Raw genomic sequence first — 19,894 nt, 5'->3', positions numbered from 1 at the left:
CCATACGGTTGTTATGGAAGCCACATCACTGCTAGGGTAGCAACCTCATATACATTTGATAAAACATTTCTCCCAAATTTGATCTTTACTCGCTCAGACATTCTAGAGAAGTAGTCAAAAACAGCTCGTTAAACTAGATGCCAAGTAAGTCACACCTTTGCATCCTAAGAAACATTCATACCATGTTTGATCAAAATTGGCTCAGCCATTTTGTAGAAGTTGAAGGTTTCCCATATGGTTGCTATGGAAACCTTTTGGCTAGGTGAGCTAATTATCAAGATCAACTTTCATTCACCCGCAGAGTAAAATAATGTTAATTATAAACATTAAAGAAACCCCAAAAAATCTATGGAAGACCCATACTTAACATTTTAAATGGTGTTCTGATCACATCGTTTACATCTCAAGTAGGCAAGACAGGAAACTTTTGTACAACTGGGTTAAAAATTTAGTCATATACCAACATAATATCAACAATTTCAACTTCATAAAGAAACTGATGTAGAAGATATGGGACTTTCAACTGCATAAAGAAACTGATGCAGAAGATATGGGACTTTCAACTGCATAAAGAAACTGATGCAGAAGATATGGGACTTTCAACTGCATAAAGAAACTGATGCAGAAGATATGGGACTTTCAACTGCATAAAGAAACTGATGTAGAAGATATGGGACTTTCAACTGCATAAAGAAACTGATGCAGAAGATATGGGAACTTGCAACTGCATATGTAACTTTTGAAAAGTTTAACATATAATTTTAACGCTGACATCACCAATGAAACTCATGCACATGACATGATTGGGTGAGAAAAGAAAAGCCAGTTTTTATTATAAAAGACATGTTTATTCTTCAAGCATTCCCATTATACAAACAAAGTGAAATGAAATACAATAATACCTCAAAAGCAAACTACAAATGGGAAATAAATTATATAAAACTCTTCAAACATAAAAACAATAAATGTTATGATGTTAAATATGAATAATTTTGAGGGACCATGGTATTTGTCATTAAAAAAGAAAACATAATATCAGATTACATTATTTAACCATGTAGTATGTGTACCCATCTGTAAACATTTTAGATCTCTACCGGCCATAACACCATGCACCAGCACACATCAACAGAATAATGGCAACTGGTCTTCAGAACATGTTATCAGCAGAACGAATGATGTATACAGCCATCGCCATGGAAGTCACAGAAGCTCAGCTTGTTAGTATATCAGACTGGTAATGAAACAGTCATGGGTTTGCTACCTGCCCAGGCCAGCCTGGTTGACTGCATCAGTGCATCCTTGGGAAGGGTAACTGACTCTCATTTCCCGAGCATGATATGGCCAATAATTTGTAACAAGTGTCATGAAAACCAAGAAAAACAAATCTGCCATTGCATGATGTGATGGCAGTATAGATTTCAACTATCACACCATGCATCAGCACACATAAGTATAATGAATGGCATAGACAGCAATCTCCTAGTGCATGATGGGAAGGCAGTGTAGATCTCTAATGGCCATCACACCATGCACTGAACACGTTATAAATATAATGAATGATGTACACTGCAACCTGTTGGTGCAAGGAAGTTACAGAAGCTTGTTGGTAGTGTGTTAGACTGGTAATAATCCAAGGGTCATGGGTTTGCTACCTATCCAAGCCAGCCAGGTTGGCCTCATCAGAGCATCCTTGGGAAAGGTACTTGACTTCCGTTTCCCGAGCAAGACATAGCCAGTAATTCGTAACAAGTGTCATGAAAACCAAGAAAAACAAATCTGCCAATGCATGATGTGATGGAAGTATAGATTTCATATCATACCATGCACAGCAGAATGAAAGGCCTAGACAGCAATCTGCCAAGTGCATGATGGGATGGCAGTGTAGATCTCACTTTATACAGCAACTCATATCAACAGCAGAATGAATGGCATTGAGAGTAACCTGCCATGGCAGGATGTGATGGCAGATCTGTGTTTATACTAACTGTGGTTGTAGTTGCAGTATAAATATGGTAAGAATATACAAGGAATAAGGCACAGTAATTAATGGATATGTTAGAAAATAACCCTACAGTCATGTAACATTGCTATGATCATTTGTATATCTACTGTCATTATAAAGAAAGATAATTTAAATTTTGTTCAAGCTTTGGTCATTACACATGTTCTTGCGGTATGACTTCAAATGAGCACAGCAGAAACTATACACTGTAATACATTCTTGATTATAGGAACCAATATTGAATAAAATGACAGTTTGTAAAACTTCACTCAAAAAGATTAATTTCACAAATTTCAAATTAACCTCTTTACCATGTACAGGTGGGTACATGCAGATAACTTCACACCATTTTGGTCATTTTGTTAGAATCAATGATTAATTATGTTATAGATGAGTAACCTGAACTTTAGTTTAAGGAATCAATTAAATAATCAATGTGAATATTTTGGTTATTACTGTTAGTATTTTCTCTCCTTGAAAAAAATAATGGAATATGCATGAAAATGTGTTTACAAATGTATGAAAGAAATGGTGTCCTTAAGAAACTGCAACAATCTGACACAAACAAGGAAAAATGGGACTCAAACTAAGAATAATTATAAACATAATTTAGAATAAAATAATTAGACACTTCATTTGTTTACAACAAAAGCAAATTCATTATTAAATCAAGCATATTTAATGCACGATGGTAATCTAGGTTATGGTAAATACAATGAAAAATACCATGAATGGCACACTGTATGCCCACCTCATCTTAGACTAATTATAAACATAATTTAGAATAAAATAATTAGACACTTCATTTGTTTGCAACAAAAGCAAATTCATTATTAAATCAACCATATTTAATGCACGATGGTAATCTAGGTTATGGTAAATACAATGAAGAATACCATGAATGGCACACTGTATGCCCACCTCATCTTTAGTAGTCCTCCATCTTGGCACCAATAGGGCATGGATGACTTTGGAGATTAATCACAACCATGTCTCAATGACCTGGCTCTTTGGTTAAGGCATGCAGTCCTGACTTACCTTGCAGAAACCATTATTTTTGTATCAACCTTACCATGACCTCTGACCTCTACACCCTCAACCTATTGTTTTCTTTACTCCCTAAGTATACTAATTTCTGGTCCAAATTTGTGGAGAAGAAATAATGCTACTTTTCTTCTTCCGTTTAGTGACATCAAACTTTGACCTTTTTCCCTCTAAAATGAATTTTCGATTTTAAAAAATTGATTACCTGCAAAGTTTGCTGACGGTTGGTGCTGCAGAGTCATCATGCACGAATGGACAAGTTTATGGAGAGACAGACAGACAGACACACAGGGTCATAACATAAATAGCATTATACTCTGCCTAAAGGTGTAAAGCTACATTCATGCTTTGTTCCGAATTGGAGAAAATGAATCTGATATGACGAGGTATATTCATATGCCAATCAAGTTAGTCCATCCTTCTGACTCAGAACAAAACACAAATGAGCTTTTGTATTTATTGTGACATCTTTTACGATTCAGAAATATTATTAATGACAGAGGTGAATATAACTGAAAGCAAATTATAATTTATACAAACTCAATTCAGTGCATCAAAGAATATAAATGTGTAAACATCAAAACACCTTTTTCATGTAGATTGATGTATTATTTGCTTGTGCATAACTTGCAACTAAATGTGAACAGTGCAGACCAAGATTGGTCATCTCATAATGCTCTGGCATATCAAAGCCTACCCTGTTAGTAACCTGTAAGACAATGATTATCTACTAAAGAAATTATGGATTTAAAGTGTACTTGGTTGGACATGTTTTATCAACATATAAAAACAATACAGTACTCCTTTATTATAATGCTGTCCAAGGAAGTCATAAAGTATACCACCTTACATTATAATTTTACTGCCCTTAATGATATAGGGTCCATGACCACACCTTATGTCAGGGATAGTATTGTAATCAAGGACCTTATAATGAGGGAATACTGGGATTACATTAGCCCTCACTATAATGCCAATCACTAGAACTCTTTCTATTATAATGTGGGTATCCCATTTCATTATGCAGTGGTGAAATTATATGCATTATGGACTTCATTCTATGGCAGTCTCAGTATAAGGCAGTATATTTATGGCTAACACAGGCAGTGTAATAATGAAGGAGTACATATCATATACTTCATTACAAGATCATCCCATTAAAAGACAGCATACTCTGTTACAATGATAGAGTACTGCAATTGATAAACAAAGCACAAGACTGGAACCTTAGAATGTGTATTTTGTGACTATGATAAGTCACAATCCAATAATCAACAACAGAGTTACCATATGGGTGTTTAGGTCAGTAAATGTCTCCAAAAATGGGGACAAGACTGATCTAGAGGCATCAGATCTAGATTTATAGTTATTATATGCCCATTTTTGTCTTTGTTAACTTGACATTGCCCAATTGATGCAGTATTTTACGATACTGAACACCTTCATATTGCCCACATGTGCACAAGACATGTGCCTAAAGATAGAATAGTGTATTAGGAACTACTCTCTAAACAAACCATGTGCACTCATGCAGTAGATGCTTTAGGTTTTGGCTGATTAAATTTGTGAATGAACTAAAGCAGCTGTTTCATCCGTTTAAAAGTAAAGAATGATAAAGTTAGCGATGTGGATGAGTTCACTGAGTCATAAACAAAACATTCAAAGAAGCAAATGAATTAACATTATATTTGCAATGTCAACAAAAAATGTGACAGACACAAACTGAAAATGCCATTCTGATCACTGAAACAGCTATTTAGGAAAATATTCATATCTTTTCGCAAATAGAATGGTTAAACACCATTGTATTTAAAACTAACTATACATCTTAAGGAGTCTTTGGTTAAAACTCCATGCTGATATAAACATCCATTCAGGAGTAGTAAAGATAACATGATTTTCAAGAGGGCTGCCATGGTGACCATACTAGATATCAGATAAGCACCGTCAAAGATGTCTTCTGGTAAAACCCCATGCTGATATAACTTTCAATTTCAGAAGAGAAGCAGTACCAAGATTTTGAAGATCACAAATGTCAGATCATCACCATTTCATTGCAAAGCTCCAGTAAGAACCACCCAACGATGGAAAGCTACTGTTAACCTTTCTCAAATACCAACATTGGTCAAACTTGAGACTCAAACCCACGTGGACAGCGGTGAGATGTGATTGGTAATGGCAAGCACTTTAGACCACTCTGTACTCCTCCCCCCCAGCACTTTAGACCACTCTGTACTCCTCCCCCAACACTTTAGACCACTCTGTACTCCTCCCCCAGCGCTTTAGACCAGTCTGTACTCCTCCCCCCCAGCACTTTAGACCACTCTGTACTCCTCCCCCAACACTTTAGACCACTCTGTACTCCTACCCCCAGCGCTTTAGACCACTCTGTACTCCTCCCCCCAGCACTTTAGACCACTCTGTACTCCTCCCCCCAGGACAGCAGTGAGATGTGATTGGTAATGGCAAGCACTTTAGACCATTCTGTACTCCTCCCCCCAGTGCTTTAGACCACTCTGTACTCCTCCCCCAGTGCTTTAGACCACTCTGTACTCCTTCCCCAGTGCTTTAGACCACTCTGTACTACTTCCCCCATTGCTTTAGATTTAAATGGAATAAGAAAAATATTACTTAAATAAATTCAAATGAATAACACTAGTGCTCATTCATAAAGGACCATTTGGTAAAGTACATTTAAAGGTATATAAATGTAAAGGTATATAAAGGTATAATAAAAATGTTGTCAGTTCATTCGATATCAGCAATGTAGTAACAACTGGCATGGGGCAAAAACTGGTCCTCAGGCAGTATTTTAAAAAGTAAATCTTAAATAGTTTATTTGTGTGGAATTTAATAATTTCGTTAACAAATCTACAATTAAAAAAGTTATAAATTTCTAAGATCTAAGGGTAAAACTTCAACATTACTTCCATTTAAAAAACGTTTGTTCCTAGATATGTGCATTTATCTACTAAAACCTTATTTTCCTACAGTGGAGTCTCTCCCTCTCTCACTTGATATCTTAAATTTTTGGTTTGTTTGAAACAGTTAAATGGAAAATTTATAGTCTCCATGTATTCCTACTGCTAAAGGCTTTAACTGAAACATTACATACCATACTTCATGAAGATGATAATAATGATGATGATAATAGACTATCATACATATACCTAGACGACATAAATCAAGAAGAAATGTATACATAAATTCCTTTCTATTCTATGGAAGAAATGAATATTCTGTCAAAAGTTAAAAAGTAAACACAATTTTCCCATTAGCATTTTTTATGAAAAAATGACAAACTGAATTTAATAACAGGTGTCTCAAAAGATGAAAGAATATCATTACAACTTCCAAATTTTTCCCTCAAGTTTTAGTTAACTTTTCCCTATAAAATGAAAGTTGCTATAAAACAGACTGGTAAAATTATAAAAATCTGTGACTTGAAGAGACCGTCATGCTTGCTGGTGGACATAATTATCCATGTCTTTTAATACCATTATAAAAATCTGTGACTTGAAGAGACCGTCATGCTTGCTGGTGGACATAATTATCCATGTCTTTTAATACCATTATAAAAATCTGTGACTTAAAGAGACGGTCATGCTTGCTAGTGGACATAATTATCCATGTCTTTTAATACCATTATAAAAATCTGTGACTTGAAGAGAACGTCATGCTTGCTGGTGGACATAATTATCCATGTCTTTTAATACCATTATAAAAATCTGTGACTTAAAGAGACAGTCATGCTTGCTAGTGGACATGATTATCCATGTCTTTTAATACCATTATAAAAATCTGTGACTTGAAGAGACCGTCATGCTTGCTGGTGGACATAATTATCCATGTCTTTTAATACCATTATAAAAATCTGTGACTTGAAGAGACCGTCATGCTTGCTGGTGGACATAATTATCCATGTCTTTAATACCATTATAAAAATCTGTGACTTGAAGAGACCGTCATGCTTGCTGGTGGACATAATTATCCATGTCTTTTAATACCATTATAAAAATCTGTGACTTGAAGAGACGGTCATACTTGCTAGTGGACATGATTATCCATGTCTTTTAATACCATTATAAAAATCTGTGACTTGAAGAGACCATCATGCTTGCTAGTGGACATAATTATCCATGTCTTTTAATACCATTATAAAAATCTGTGACTTGAAGAGACGGTCATACTTGCTAGTGGACATAATTATCCATGTCATTTAATACCATTATAAAAATCTGTGACTTGAAGAGACGGTCATACTTGCTAGTGGACATGATTATCCATGTCTTTTAATACCATTATAAAAAAATGGTATATACAGCTGGAAAAGTGAGGCGTGGAAGTTTTATTTTTTATAAATGTTTTACACTAATAGTTACACATTATAATTAATGGAAGGTTATGTATTTATGTATTGCACATTATTATCATTCATATTACCCATTTCATTGCATGTTATCCAGATAAGTTATCATTCCTACTGTATTTCAGAAACCCATTGCATATTTTTGATGTTACACAAATGTAGCATCATATCATGATTTACAACACTGTGCAGTAGCCAAAGTACCATCTATACTCACTTATAAGTCAAGTCCAACTGCAAACTGCACAGACCCAGATCATCTGGCACATAATGTAAAACAAACAACACAGACCCTGATCTGCAGATGCATTATGGTATGGCATGTCAGGATCTATGTTGTTTGCAGTTGGACTCGACTTAAAAGTGGGTAATGATGGTATCGGATATACAGTGGGTAATTAAATAATAAACATTAAATTCTTTAAGCATTTGTTGAATAGCATACAAAGTAAAAGAATATTTCATCATGTGTTAAAGAATGTTATATTTGAACTTGTTGGATAATTAAATAAAACACATGAAATATCTAACTTTTTTATAAATAAATCTTCAACTATGCAAAGTATCTGAATGTTTCAGTACTCATTCAGCAATTAATTTATGGAAGTGCAGTAACAGAGTAACAATTTCTATTTTTGTTCCTATTTTGGGAATAGGTTAGATATTAAGCTATGTCTGGCATAGTAAAATGAAGACAAATTTGCCACATTTTTTTGTAATTTGGATTGCAGGCAGTTTTAACTATGTAAAAATAAAATTACTTACTGATCTGTTTCAATCCCTAAACTTCCATAACAATTTTGAAATATGATGAAACCTAATTCTTTTATCTTTACATTTTCATGTGATTTTCTTCATATATTTTTAGAAACTATGAATTTGAAAAGTTTTTAAAAAAATCATCTGGATCCCGTAAACAAGTGCCATCATTCAAACTTGAGTCTTTTACTAAAAGCCGTAGATAACAGTAGTTCCAAATCTGCTTGACAAGATTTCCTCCTGTTAAAATAAAGATGCTTGATTTGTTAACGAGTGCCTCTAATCCGTTGTCTCTAGAATATTATGCAGAGACTAGATCTTTGGCCTCCTCGTGCCTCCTTTTGTCGTTTTTCTCTTGCCTCTTTCCAGGTTTTGTAGGCCAAGACGGTGTCTATAATATACATCATGGAAGCAATGGCTGTGAATACCTGAAAATACAAGAAAATAATTATAGCTCTAATTCAATGCAATACCTGCATTTGTCTTAATAGCATGCCTACTCTATAATAATTTTCTGAAAGCTTACTATAAGTACTCCCTGTTTGATAGCTCATTGAAAATTTAACTGAAAATATAAAAAATAGATCTTACAAGTATTTTTTCTTAGCATGACCCTTTTATGAACAAGAATGCACCCTCCAAACTGAACAATTCAAAGAGCAGACAAAGGGAGATAAATTTTGGGGTACCTAAATAACTATTTTAGTGAACATGGCAGATATTATTATGTCAAAAACTGTAAAAACATTTCATTATACACAATAATAATTTCCATTAGGATACAAATTTTGATCCCTGATGAATGATCATGAAACTGTGCAGTCTCTTGAAAAATAGTCAATTTTCATCAAAGTCAATGCTGTATAGTAGTAGCTTATGTTGGAGACAACTGTACCCCCCAAAGACCCCGATCCACCATCTCATAATGCACCAGCAGATCAAAATCTATGCTGCCTATTCTACTAAATTACAAATTGCATAGTCTGTGATCTACATGCATATTATGTGATGGTAGATATGGGTCAGTGCTGCTTGCAGTTAGATCTGACATTGGGAAAACAAATTCACTTGTTTACAAAGAGAATTTGCAAACTGCAAACTCTGTGAAGCACATAATAGGGCTATAACAAATTAAACCATACTTATCTAATTCTTGCATTGAACAATACCATTATGGCTCAACCGCTGTATTATATATATCTTATATATTTATTGCAGCAAGATTTACCTCCCTTAAAAATTGTTTTTGACAAAAAGCAAGTGTTTCTTTTAGAAAGGATTACTGTTAATATTTTCATTTTATTGCTATCAAAGGGAAAAAATGTATTCACTATATCGAACTCTGCAAATTGTGATGCAATCTATTTTATCAAAAGCAAATTTCACATCTATTGTTGCTATGATGTTGTTCCTGTACCTTCTTAAAGCTGGACTGATAATGTAGGCATAAAACTGTGGCGTGACATTTGAGAATGTTTCTTGCATGATGCCCAATAAAAGGGAAGGATACACATGTATATAACAAACATGCAGGGTCTGCTCATTTGCACTGACACAGACTAACAACTTACAGATATGATGAATTTTGGAGATGGTCTGGTGTAAATGTACATTATTGCAGGCTTTGGGATGTCAAATAGGACAGATGCATCCTCTAGCATGATGAGACAAAAGGATGCATCCTGTTTGACATGGAATGAATTCTATGGTGATGTTCCAAGTAAGGTCTTGGGGATTTTAAAAGAGTAGAGTTTACAAAGAGAAATTTGATCTTGTATTTTAAGGATTGTATCTTCTTCTGACCTTAGTTTTACATACCTTGTTTAGAACTTGATTTTATATGCCTTTTTTTAGACCAAGGTTTTAAATGTCTTTTTTAACCTTTTTAAAAACAAATACTGTTCTTGAGCTTGGTTTTATGCTTTACTTGAGCTTGGTTTTTTAGTCATTTTTTAAAATCTTTTTATACATGCCTGTTTGGATCTTGGTTATACATGACGTTTTGCCCTTAGTTTTATATGCCTTTTTGGGTCTTGGTTTAATATGCCTTTTTGGGCCTTGGTTTTATATGCCTTTTGGGGCCTTGGTTTTTAATATGCCTTTTGGGGCCTTGGGTTTAAATGCCTTTTTGGCCTTGGTATTATATACCCTTTCTTTTGGAGACTTATAAAAAGGGTACTAACAGCTGCCTCGCTTGGCACTTAGCATTAAGAGGTTAGTGTTAGGACTGGTTGGCCTGGTGTCAGGATAATGTGACTGGGTGGGACATCATGCTACATGTCTGCAGCATGATGCCCCAGTGCTAGACATCACTATAAGCTGTCACACTGTAGACATCGTAGCGATATGACTGAAAAATTGTTAAAGCTATGTTAAAAATCTAAATCACACACACACCCACCCAATGCTAGACATCACTATAAACTGTCACACTGCAGACATCGTAGTGATATGACTGGAAAATTGGTAAAGCTACGTTAAAATTCCAAATCACACACACACACCATTTCTTTTGGCGTTATTTTTAAGCCTTTAGGGGTAGATTTTGCAACATCGGTACCTTTTATCAGTCAGTTCTCTCATGGTACATATGGCCAGAAAGGTACTCTACCATATTTGATTCCTTTTATTCGATAATGCCAAGATTGTGCAGATCTGCCATCAGATTCAAAATACATGCAAATTTATTCAGACACATAAATATGTGCATACATATATTTATTAAAGTGATAGATGATAGTTTGCCTCAGTGCAGACCTGGACAGTACTTTACAAATTTAATAAATATGAAATAATATGAAATAACAAGCATCCTTCAAAGGCACTAACACTATAATGGCCAAAAGATTTCCAATGAATCCAAGACCAGTTCATCCTTTTAACTGCTGATTCTTGAAACCAACTCTGATATTCTTCAGAAATAACCAGATTTTTAAGCTGTAAGATTTGCACCATTTTTAAATGAGATGCTGATATCACTATCCATTCTGCTATTCTGGAGCAGCAATGAAATTTTTTAAACATGGGAAACATAGTGGCCATATTGGATGTCAGATCTGTATCATTTTCATTTAGGACCAACATGACACAATAACAGGTCTTCTGGTGAAAATCTCTTTGAAATAAAATTTCCATTAGGTGCAGGAACAATAATAAGATTTTCTATATGACTGCAATGGTGTCATATTGGATGTTACATCAGCACCATTTTTGCTTGGAACTTTTGTATGAAGTCCTTTGATGAAAACACCATATTGTTATAAGATTTTTATGATGGCCACCATCGTTGCCATAATCAGTTTCAGATCAGGATAATTTTCATAGAGTCAACAAGGCAGCATAAGAATTCTTTGATGAAAACTCAAGGTTGATATGACTTTCCATTCAGGAGAAGTAAAATTAACAAGATGTCAGATCAGCATCATTTTCAGTTAGGACCAACCAGACATAAGAAGTCTTTAAATGAAATCCACATGTTACTGTGAGCCTCTGTTCAGAAGGAGTAGCAGTAAAAAGATTTATTGAAGATGGGGCCCCAAGTGGCCCAGTGGTCTAAAGCACTCTCCGTTACGGATCACGGCCATCTCACCTCTGTCTGCGTGGGTTCGAGTCTCGGATTCGGCCAATGTGGGTATGTGAGAAAGCTTGCCAGTAGCTTCTCGAGGGTTGGTGGTTCTTTCTGGGGATTTCCCAGATTCTTCCTCCACCATTAATACTGGCTGTCATCTATAGCCTATCGTGTGCTGAAAAATGGCGTTAAACAACAACAACAACAACATTTATCGAAGATAGCCACTTTGGCAGCCTTACTGGCTCTCTCAGCAGTACTATTTTCATTTACTGAAGATGGCCACTTTGGCAGCCTTACTGGCTCTCTGAGCAGTACCATTTTCATTTAAGACCAACTAGACCCGGAGATTGATATGTGTGTAAAGTTCACGGCAATTCTCCATGTAGTTTATGAGCAGTAACAATAACAAACTTGTACCAACAGACTGGCTCAATTAAAAACAGGCCATCCCATGGAAAACTGGCCATCTCAAATGCCCTTCTAGTCTTTAACTTGCAGAGCTAAATATAATCAACCTTTGAGATCAATGTAGCCCTTCATAACTCAGCACTTTAAGTACTTGTCAAAGTGACTGGATTGACAATTTTAGTGTCCTTTTCAAATTTTTGGTAACTAAAAACTGTTATGTATATTTAATTTGTACTGTTGTTAGTTTTTTCCCTCCATGAATATGTTATGTATAAATATATTTTTGGACTTGACCTTTTCCAAAATCAAGTTCATGTTGTACCTGACTAGGGACATGAATGCTGTTTTTGATTTTGGTAAACAAAAAATACTTCCTATGATTGTGGATTAAGTATTCAGATTATTATTAATGTAAACATATTTATCTTAGTCTAAGTCTGGGACATTGGAATTCCCCCATAGAATAACATGTTGTACCTGATGTTTACCCCATTCTTTATTGTAATTTTAGTAACAGACTTTATCTCGTAAACAACCAAGAATGTTTGTGAATGGAAAATTCCACTAAATAGACATAGTATTTTCAGAAAATGCTAATTGTGACCTAGGTCAGGTGGAGGGGTTTATAATCTTGTTTATTTAAGAAATTACTCATTCCTGCCATAGCATCTAAAGCAAAAATCATGTAATGTTGTAATCAGGTTTTTGTTTGGGTGGAATTACTTATTCAAATTATTATTCATTGGAAATACAATGTGCTCATTAATAATATTCTTGGAAAGAAACATTAACTTGGAATTATAGTGAATTCAGACTAGGACATCTAGGATTATATTATTGTGATTCATCAAAAGACTGTTGGCACATCTCAACATCACAGGGCACTAAAGGCACATCAATAAATTCAGCATTGGATCTTATTTGGAATATAACTGGAATTTAATTAGAACTTTATTCATTACAATTGGTGATTGAAATTTTGGGACTATTTGTGACTTGCAATACTGTAAGTTCATTTTTAAATTTTCACCTTGTATTCTCGTGAAATAAATTATTGTTGATTTGTACAAAACTTGTTGGATATTGCTCATTTTTATTATTTAGTTTAAGACCACAGAGTCATAATATAATGTAGTTGCCTTTCAACACTGAGAGCAGAAATCAATCAAGCTGGAGAATCAATGACAGAGAATGACAAATAGTGAAAGTTTTAGTTAAATTAAAGAAGAATTATAAAAATGTCTGAGCTTATTTTTAACTGTATGTCTGATGTCTGACAATATTGTAAATAGTCATCCCCTACTTCAACCTCAGGCCAGGCATGCAAATTCACTGTTGGGAGTTCTCTAAATATCTCTACAGATTGCCTGGTCTCAAATTCACTGTTGGGAGTTCTCTAAATATCTCTACAGATTGCCTGGTCTCAAATTCACTGTTGGGAGTTCTCTAAATATCTCTACAGATTGCCTGGTCTCAAATTCACTGTTGGGAGTTCTCTAAATATCTCTACAGATTGCCTGGTCTGATACATGGCATTAACCATCATTCTTCTGATGATAATTTACATTAATAAAGCCTTAGTTGTATCAGAATTCATGGTAGTTCCACTGACAGAAATATTATTGCCCACTCAATTTTCCATGTTGGAGTCAGTATGATTAGCTCAACTGGGTCAAAGTGCCTTGCCCAGGGACACACCATTTTTACCTGAGGTGATCCACATATAGGATTTGTACCCATGCCAATCTGTTGCAAACTATGCACTAAGCCACGAAGGCTCCAATATTGGGGAAAAAGTTCATTACGGTTAGTCTCAGTTTGCTCTAATTATCTTGCATTATTTCATTTAAACGTTAAATTCTGCTGCAGGTTTGCTGTCCAAAAAACAATATCTCTAGAAAAGCTGAAAGACTTTACAGATATCGAAATAAGCTGACTGTCCATAGAGAACTGAAGAAAGCTGCTAGCCCTAACAGAGCTTTAGATAAGCTGCTAGCCTTTTAGAAAATCGTGTAGACCTTACAGAACTCTACATAAGCTGGTAGCCCTTACAGAGTTCTAGATAAGCTGGTAGCCCTTACAGTGTTCTAGATAAACTGGTAGCCCTTACAGAACTCTACATAAGCTGGTAGCCCTTAACAGAGTTCTAGATAAGCTGGTAGCCCTTACAGTGTTCTAGATAAACTGGTAGCCCTTACAGAGTTCTAGATAAGCTGGTAGCCCTTACAGAGTTCTAGATAAACTGCCAGCCCATACTGAACTCTAGATGATCTTATAGTCCAAATAAACTGATGGCCCTTACAGAACTCTAGATAATCTGGTAGCCTTTACAGAGCTCCAGATAAACTGATAGCCCTTACAGAACTCTAGATAATCTTATAGTCCTTATAAAACTCCAAATAAACTGATGGCCCTTACAGAACTCTAGATAAGACGATATCTCTTACAGAACTCTAGATAAGATGATATCTCTTACAGAACACTATATAAGAAGATATCTCTTACAGAACTCTAGATAAGATGATATCTCTTACAGAACTCTAGATAAGATGATATCCCTTACAGAACTCTAGATAAGATGATATCTCTTACAGAACTCTAGATAAGACGATATCTCGTACATAATTCTAGATAAGATGATATCTCTTACAGAACTCTAGATAAGATGATGTATCTTACAGAACTCTAGATATCTCTTACAGAACTCTAGGTAAGATGATAGCTCTTACAGACCTCTAGCTAAGATGATATCTCTTACAGAACTCTAGCTAAGATGATATCTCTTACAGAACTCTAGATAAGATGATATCTCTTACAGAACTCTAGATAAGATGATATCTCTTAAGAACTGTAGATAAGCTGCTGACCCTCAGAGAGCTGTAAATAAACTGGTAGCCTATACAGAATTGGTTACTAGCCCTTACAGAACTCTTTATAAGCTGACTGCCCTTACAAAACTCTAGATAAGCTGATAGCCCTTACAGAACTCTAGATAAGTTGGGAGCCCTTACAGAACTCTCGACAAGCTGGTAGACCTTAGAGAACTCTAGATAACCTATAGCTTTTACAGAACTCTCAATAAGCTGGTAGACATTACAGAACTCTCTATAAGCTGGTAGACCTTACAGAACTCTAGATAACCTATAGCCCTAACAGAACTCTAGATAAGATATCTCTTACAGAACTACAGATAAGCTGATATCTCTTAAGAGATAAGCTGATAGCCCTTACAGAACTCTCGATTAAGCTGGTAGACCTTACAGAACTCTCTATAAGCTGGTAGACCTTACAGAACTCTAGATAACCTATAGCCCTAACAGAACTCTAGATAAGATATCTCTTACAGAACTACAGATAACCTGATATCTCTTAAGAGATAAGCTGATAGCTCTTACAGAACTCTCGACAAGCTGGTAGACCTTAGAGAACTCTAGATAACCTATAGCCCTTAGAGAACTCTAGATAACCTACAGCCCTTACAGAACTCTCGATAAGCTGGTAGACCTTACAGAACTCTCGACAAGCTGGTAGACTTTAGAGAACTCTAGATAACCTATAGCACTTACAGAACTCTAGATAAGATATCTCTTACAGAACTACAGATAAGCTGATATCTCTTAAGAGATAAGCTGATAGCCCTTACAGAACTCTCGACAAGCTGGTAGATCTTAGAGAACTCTAGATAACCTATAGCCCTTACAGAACTCTCAATAAGCTGGTAGACCTTAGAGAACTCTAGATAACCTATAGCCTTTACAGAACTCTCAATAAGATATCTCTTACAGAACTACAGATAAGCTGATATCTCTTAAGAGATAAGATGATAGCCCTTACAGAACTCTCGACAAGCTGATAGCCCTTACAGAACTCTCGACAAGCTGATAGACCTTAGAGAACTCTAGATAACCTATAGCCCTTACAGAACTCTCGATAAGCTGGTAGACCTTACAGAACTCTCGATAAGCTTGTAGACCTTAGAGAACTCTAGATAACCTATAGCACTTACAGAACTCTAGATAAGATATCTCTTACAGAACTAGAGATAAGCTGATATCTCTTAAGAGATAAGCTGATAGCCCTTATAGAACTCTCGACAAGCTGGTAGACCTTAGAGAACTCTAGATAACCTATAGCCCTTACAGAACTCTAGATAACCTATAGCCCTTACAGAACTCTAGATAAGATATCTCTTACAGAACTAGAGATAAGCTGATATCTCTTAAGAGATAAGCTGATAGCCCTTACAGAACTCTCGACAAGCTGGTAGACCTTAGAGAACTCTAGATAACTTATAGGCCTTACTGAGCTTCAGATAAGCTGGTAGGCCATAGAGAACTCTAGATAACCTATAACCCTTACAGAGCTCCAGATAAGCTGGTAGACCTTAGAGAACTCTAGATAACCTATAGCCCTTACAGAGCTCTAGATAAGCTGGTAGATCTTAGAGAACTCTAGATAACCTATAGCCCTTACAGAGTTCCAGACAAGCTGGTAGACCTTAGAGAACTCTAGATAACCTATAGCCCTTACAGAGCTCCAAATTTAGAGAACTCTAGATAACCTATAGCCCTTACAGAACTCTCGAAAAGCTGGTAGACCTTAGAGAACTCTAGATAACATATAGCCCTTACAGAACTCTCGACAAGCTGGTACACATTAGAGAACTCTAGATAACATATAGCCCTTACAGAACTCTCGACAAGCTGGTAGACCTTAGAGAACTCTAGATAATCTATAGCCCTTACAGAACTCTCGACAAGCTGGCAGACCTTAGAGAACGCTAGATAAGCTGATGGCCATTACAGAACTCTAGATAAAATGATGGCCATTACAGAACTCTATATAAACTGATGGCCATTAAAGAACTCTAGATAAACTGTGTATTTACTTATTTAATGCAAACAAAGGTTAAAAGGATATAATGATATTTCTGAAATGCATACAAAGTATTCAAAACAGTTCAACTTTATGCAGTTTGTCCAACATTGTTAGTGTACTCCTCCTGCCATAGTTATTCACATTCGATATTCAATTACAATATTCTAGATCGATACTCCAAATCAACATAAACTATGGTGGCACTCTACAGTTTTGTATTTTGCATAGGGTTAGAATTTTAAAGAAAAATAATCTCCCCAGGTTTCCTCACTGGTTATACTGGCTATTTAAAAAAGACCTTGTATATCTTAGATATTGTTCAAAGAACTTTTAATTCTCTTCATTTTGGTGTATGATTGATGGGTGTAATATGGGTTATAAAGTATACAGCTTGACCTTACTCCAGATGTGCATCTTTCAAAAAACAGCTAGTAATTTTCACTTCCTGGACTTCAGAGATAAATTGTATATAATAAAAAAAAGCCTACATTTTATGTGTGTGTGTGTGTGATTTGAATTTTTAACGTAGCTTTAACAATTTTTCAGTCATTTTGATAGGATGTCTCTAGTGTGACAGTTTATAGTGATGTCTAGCACTGGGGTATGATGCTGCAGACATGTAGCATGATGTTCCACCCAGTCACATTATCCTGCCACCAGGCTGACCAGTCCTAACACTAACCTCTTAATGCTGAGTGCCAAGCGAGGCAGCTGTTAGTACCATTTTGTAAGTCTTTGGTATGACTTGACCAGGGATCGAACCCATGACCTCCTGCATCCGAGGCAGATGCTCTGGCCACTAGGCCACCGGAGCGTATTACATTTTACGTATTTGGTAATTCATTCATTGAACTTTCAGAAGCTGGTATTGTCTAGTCAGTCAAAATTGATTGTCCCTATTATAATAGGTGCTAAAGATAGTGTACTTTAGACTAATTCAGGTTGATTTTATGATCATAAGGGAGCAGTCATTTTAGTTGGCAGTGTGCTTAAATCATGTACAATTTCCACAAGTACAATATCCAAAGAAATTTCAGCCACATTACATCAAAGTAGCATAGAGGTATGCCAACATTCTATCCATTGTGCATGTCTTAAATGCAAACAACTTCACCTTACATATGTCACTCTTTCAAAAGTACATAATAACTGTAGAGCACCCCCTCCAGATTGCCATAAACTATGTGACATGTTCCATTATGATACTCCAGATTGCCATAAACTATATGACATGTTCCATTATGATACTCCAGATTGCCATAAACTATATGACATGTTCCATTATGATACTCCAGATTGCCATAAACTATGTGACATGTTCCATTATGATACTCCAGATTGCCATAAACTATGTGACATGTTCCATTATGATACTCCAGATTGCCATAAACTATGTGACATGTTCCATTATGATACTCCAGATTGCCATAAACTATGTGACATGTTCCATTATGATACTCCAGATCAACATAAACTATATGACATGGTCAACTTCCAAATGCTGCAGGTATGACTGATATAACAGTGCTCATTTCCATTGTACTGTACAAGATGAATATCAGCAGAACACAGAAGATGTACTGACATTAGTATTCAACATATTTGTTGTGCCAGTAGCTTCTCGTGGGTCGGTGGTACTTCCCTGGGTTTTCCAGGGTTCTTCCTCCACCAGTTATACTGGTTGCCATGTATAGCCTATCTTGTGCTGAAAAATGGCGTTAAACCCTAGAACAACAACAACAACATATTTGTTGTTTTTATTGAAATGAATTGCCACCTGAAAACTTGGACTGCTTTTGGCTATTGTGGTAATCACTAATGCCAATAAAGAAACAGATTAAGGATCCATGGGAAATTCAAAATGGCATAGATACAGTATATACTTATAGATATATTACATAGATACAGTATATACTTATAGATATATATTACATAGATACAGTATATACTTATAGATATATATTACATATATATAGTATATACTTATAGATATATTACATAGGTACAGTATATACTTATAAATATATTACATATATATAGTATATACTTATAGATACATAAATACAGTATATAATTACAGATATATTACATAGCTACAGTATATAACTATAGATATATTACACAGATATAATATATACTTATAGATGTACTACATAGATACAGTATATACTTATAGGTATATTACATAGATACAGTATATACTTATAAATATATTACATATATATAGTATATACTTATAGATACATAAATACAGTATATAATTACAGATATATTACATAGCTACAGTATATAACTATAGATATATTACATAGATATAATATATACTTATAGATGTACTACATAGATACAGTATATACTTATAGATATATTACACTTTTTATTATTGTTAAACTAGTAAAAAAAACGTGGCATGCAACATATCTCACTGACACAGCTGAAAGTTATGTTGTTTAGTGATATTTCCAATAAATTTTCAGAAGTGGCCTATGATGATGTGACAAGAAACTGTATACTACTAATATATGATTTAATAAGCACATTTTCATTATAAATGGTGTCCATTTCTGAGTTTTATGTTTGTTATAAATCCTATACAGATTATAATAAATGAAGTTTAGAAATATGATTTCTGAATATTAGACTATGGCAAAAAATCTATTTGTTTTAAAGCACATTTAATCTGTAAAGTCGTTTCACTCATTTCACATACTGTTCTAAATCTGCTGTCCCTTATTTCAGAATGATAAAAATATAACCCAATCTTTTGTACCAGAAGAATCCAAAGAAGTTGAAACAGTGTTATTTCCAAGATGTTATTCTTTCATGTGTGCAAATGCTTGATGAAAAGTGATGTTGTGAT

General features: G+C 35.0%; 1 protein-coding gene across 1 annotated transcript in view; it reads right to left on the bottom strand.

Moving 5' to 3' along the window:
• Nucleotides 1–826: 826 nt before the first annotated feature.
• Nucleotides 827–19,894, bottom strand: part of LOC149779736 (CKLF-like MARVEL transmembrane domain-containing protein 4) — a 43,034-nt gene continuing 23,966 nt past the window's right edge. Inside the window, exon 5 of the mRNA XM_089940596.1 lies at nucleotides 827–8,605. Within this exon, the coding sequence (XP_089796722.1) occupies nucleotides 8,471–8,605 (135 nt within the window). The 3' untranslated portion in view covers nucleotides 827–8,470. The remainder of the gene's footprint in view (nucleotides 8,606–19,894) is intronic.

Source organism: Sinohyriopsis cumingii, chromosome 17 (genome assembly GCF_028554795.1).
Source record: "Sinohyriopsis cumingii isolate HCF-2022 chromosome 17, ASM2855479v2, whole genome shotgun sequence".
Classification (NCBI taxonomy): domain Eukaryota; kingdom Metazoa; phylum Mollusca; class Bivalvia; order Unionida; family Unionidae; genus Sinohyriopsis; species Sinohyriopsis cumingii.
This window is presented reverse-complemented; position numbering and strand designations above follow the sequence as displayed.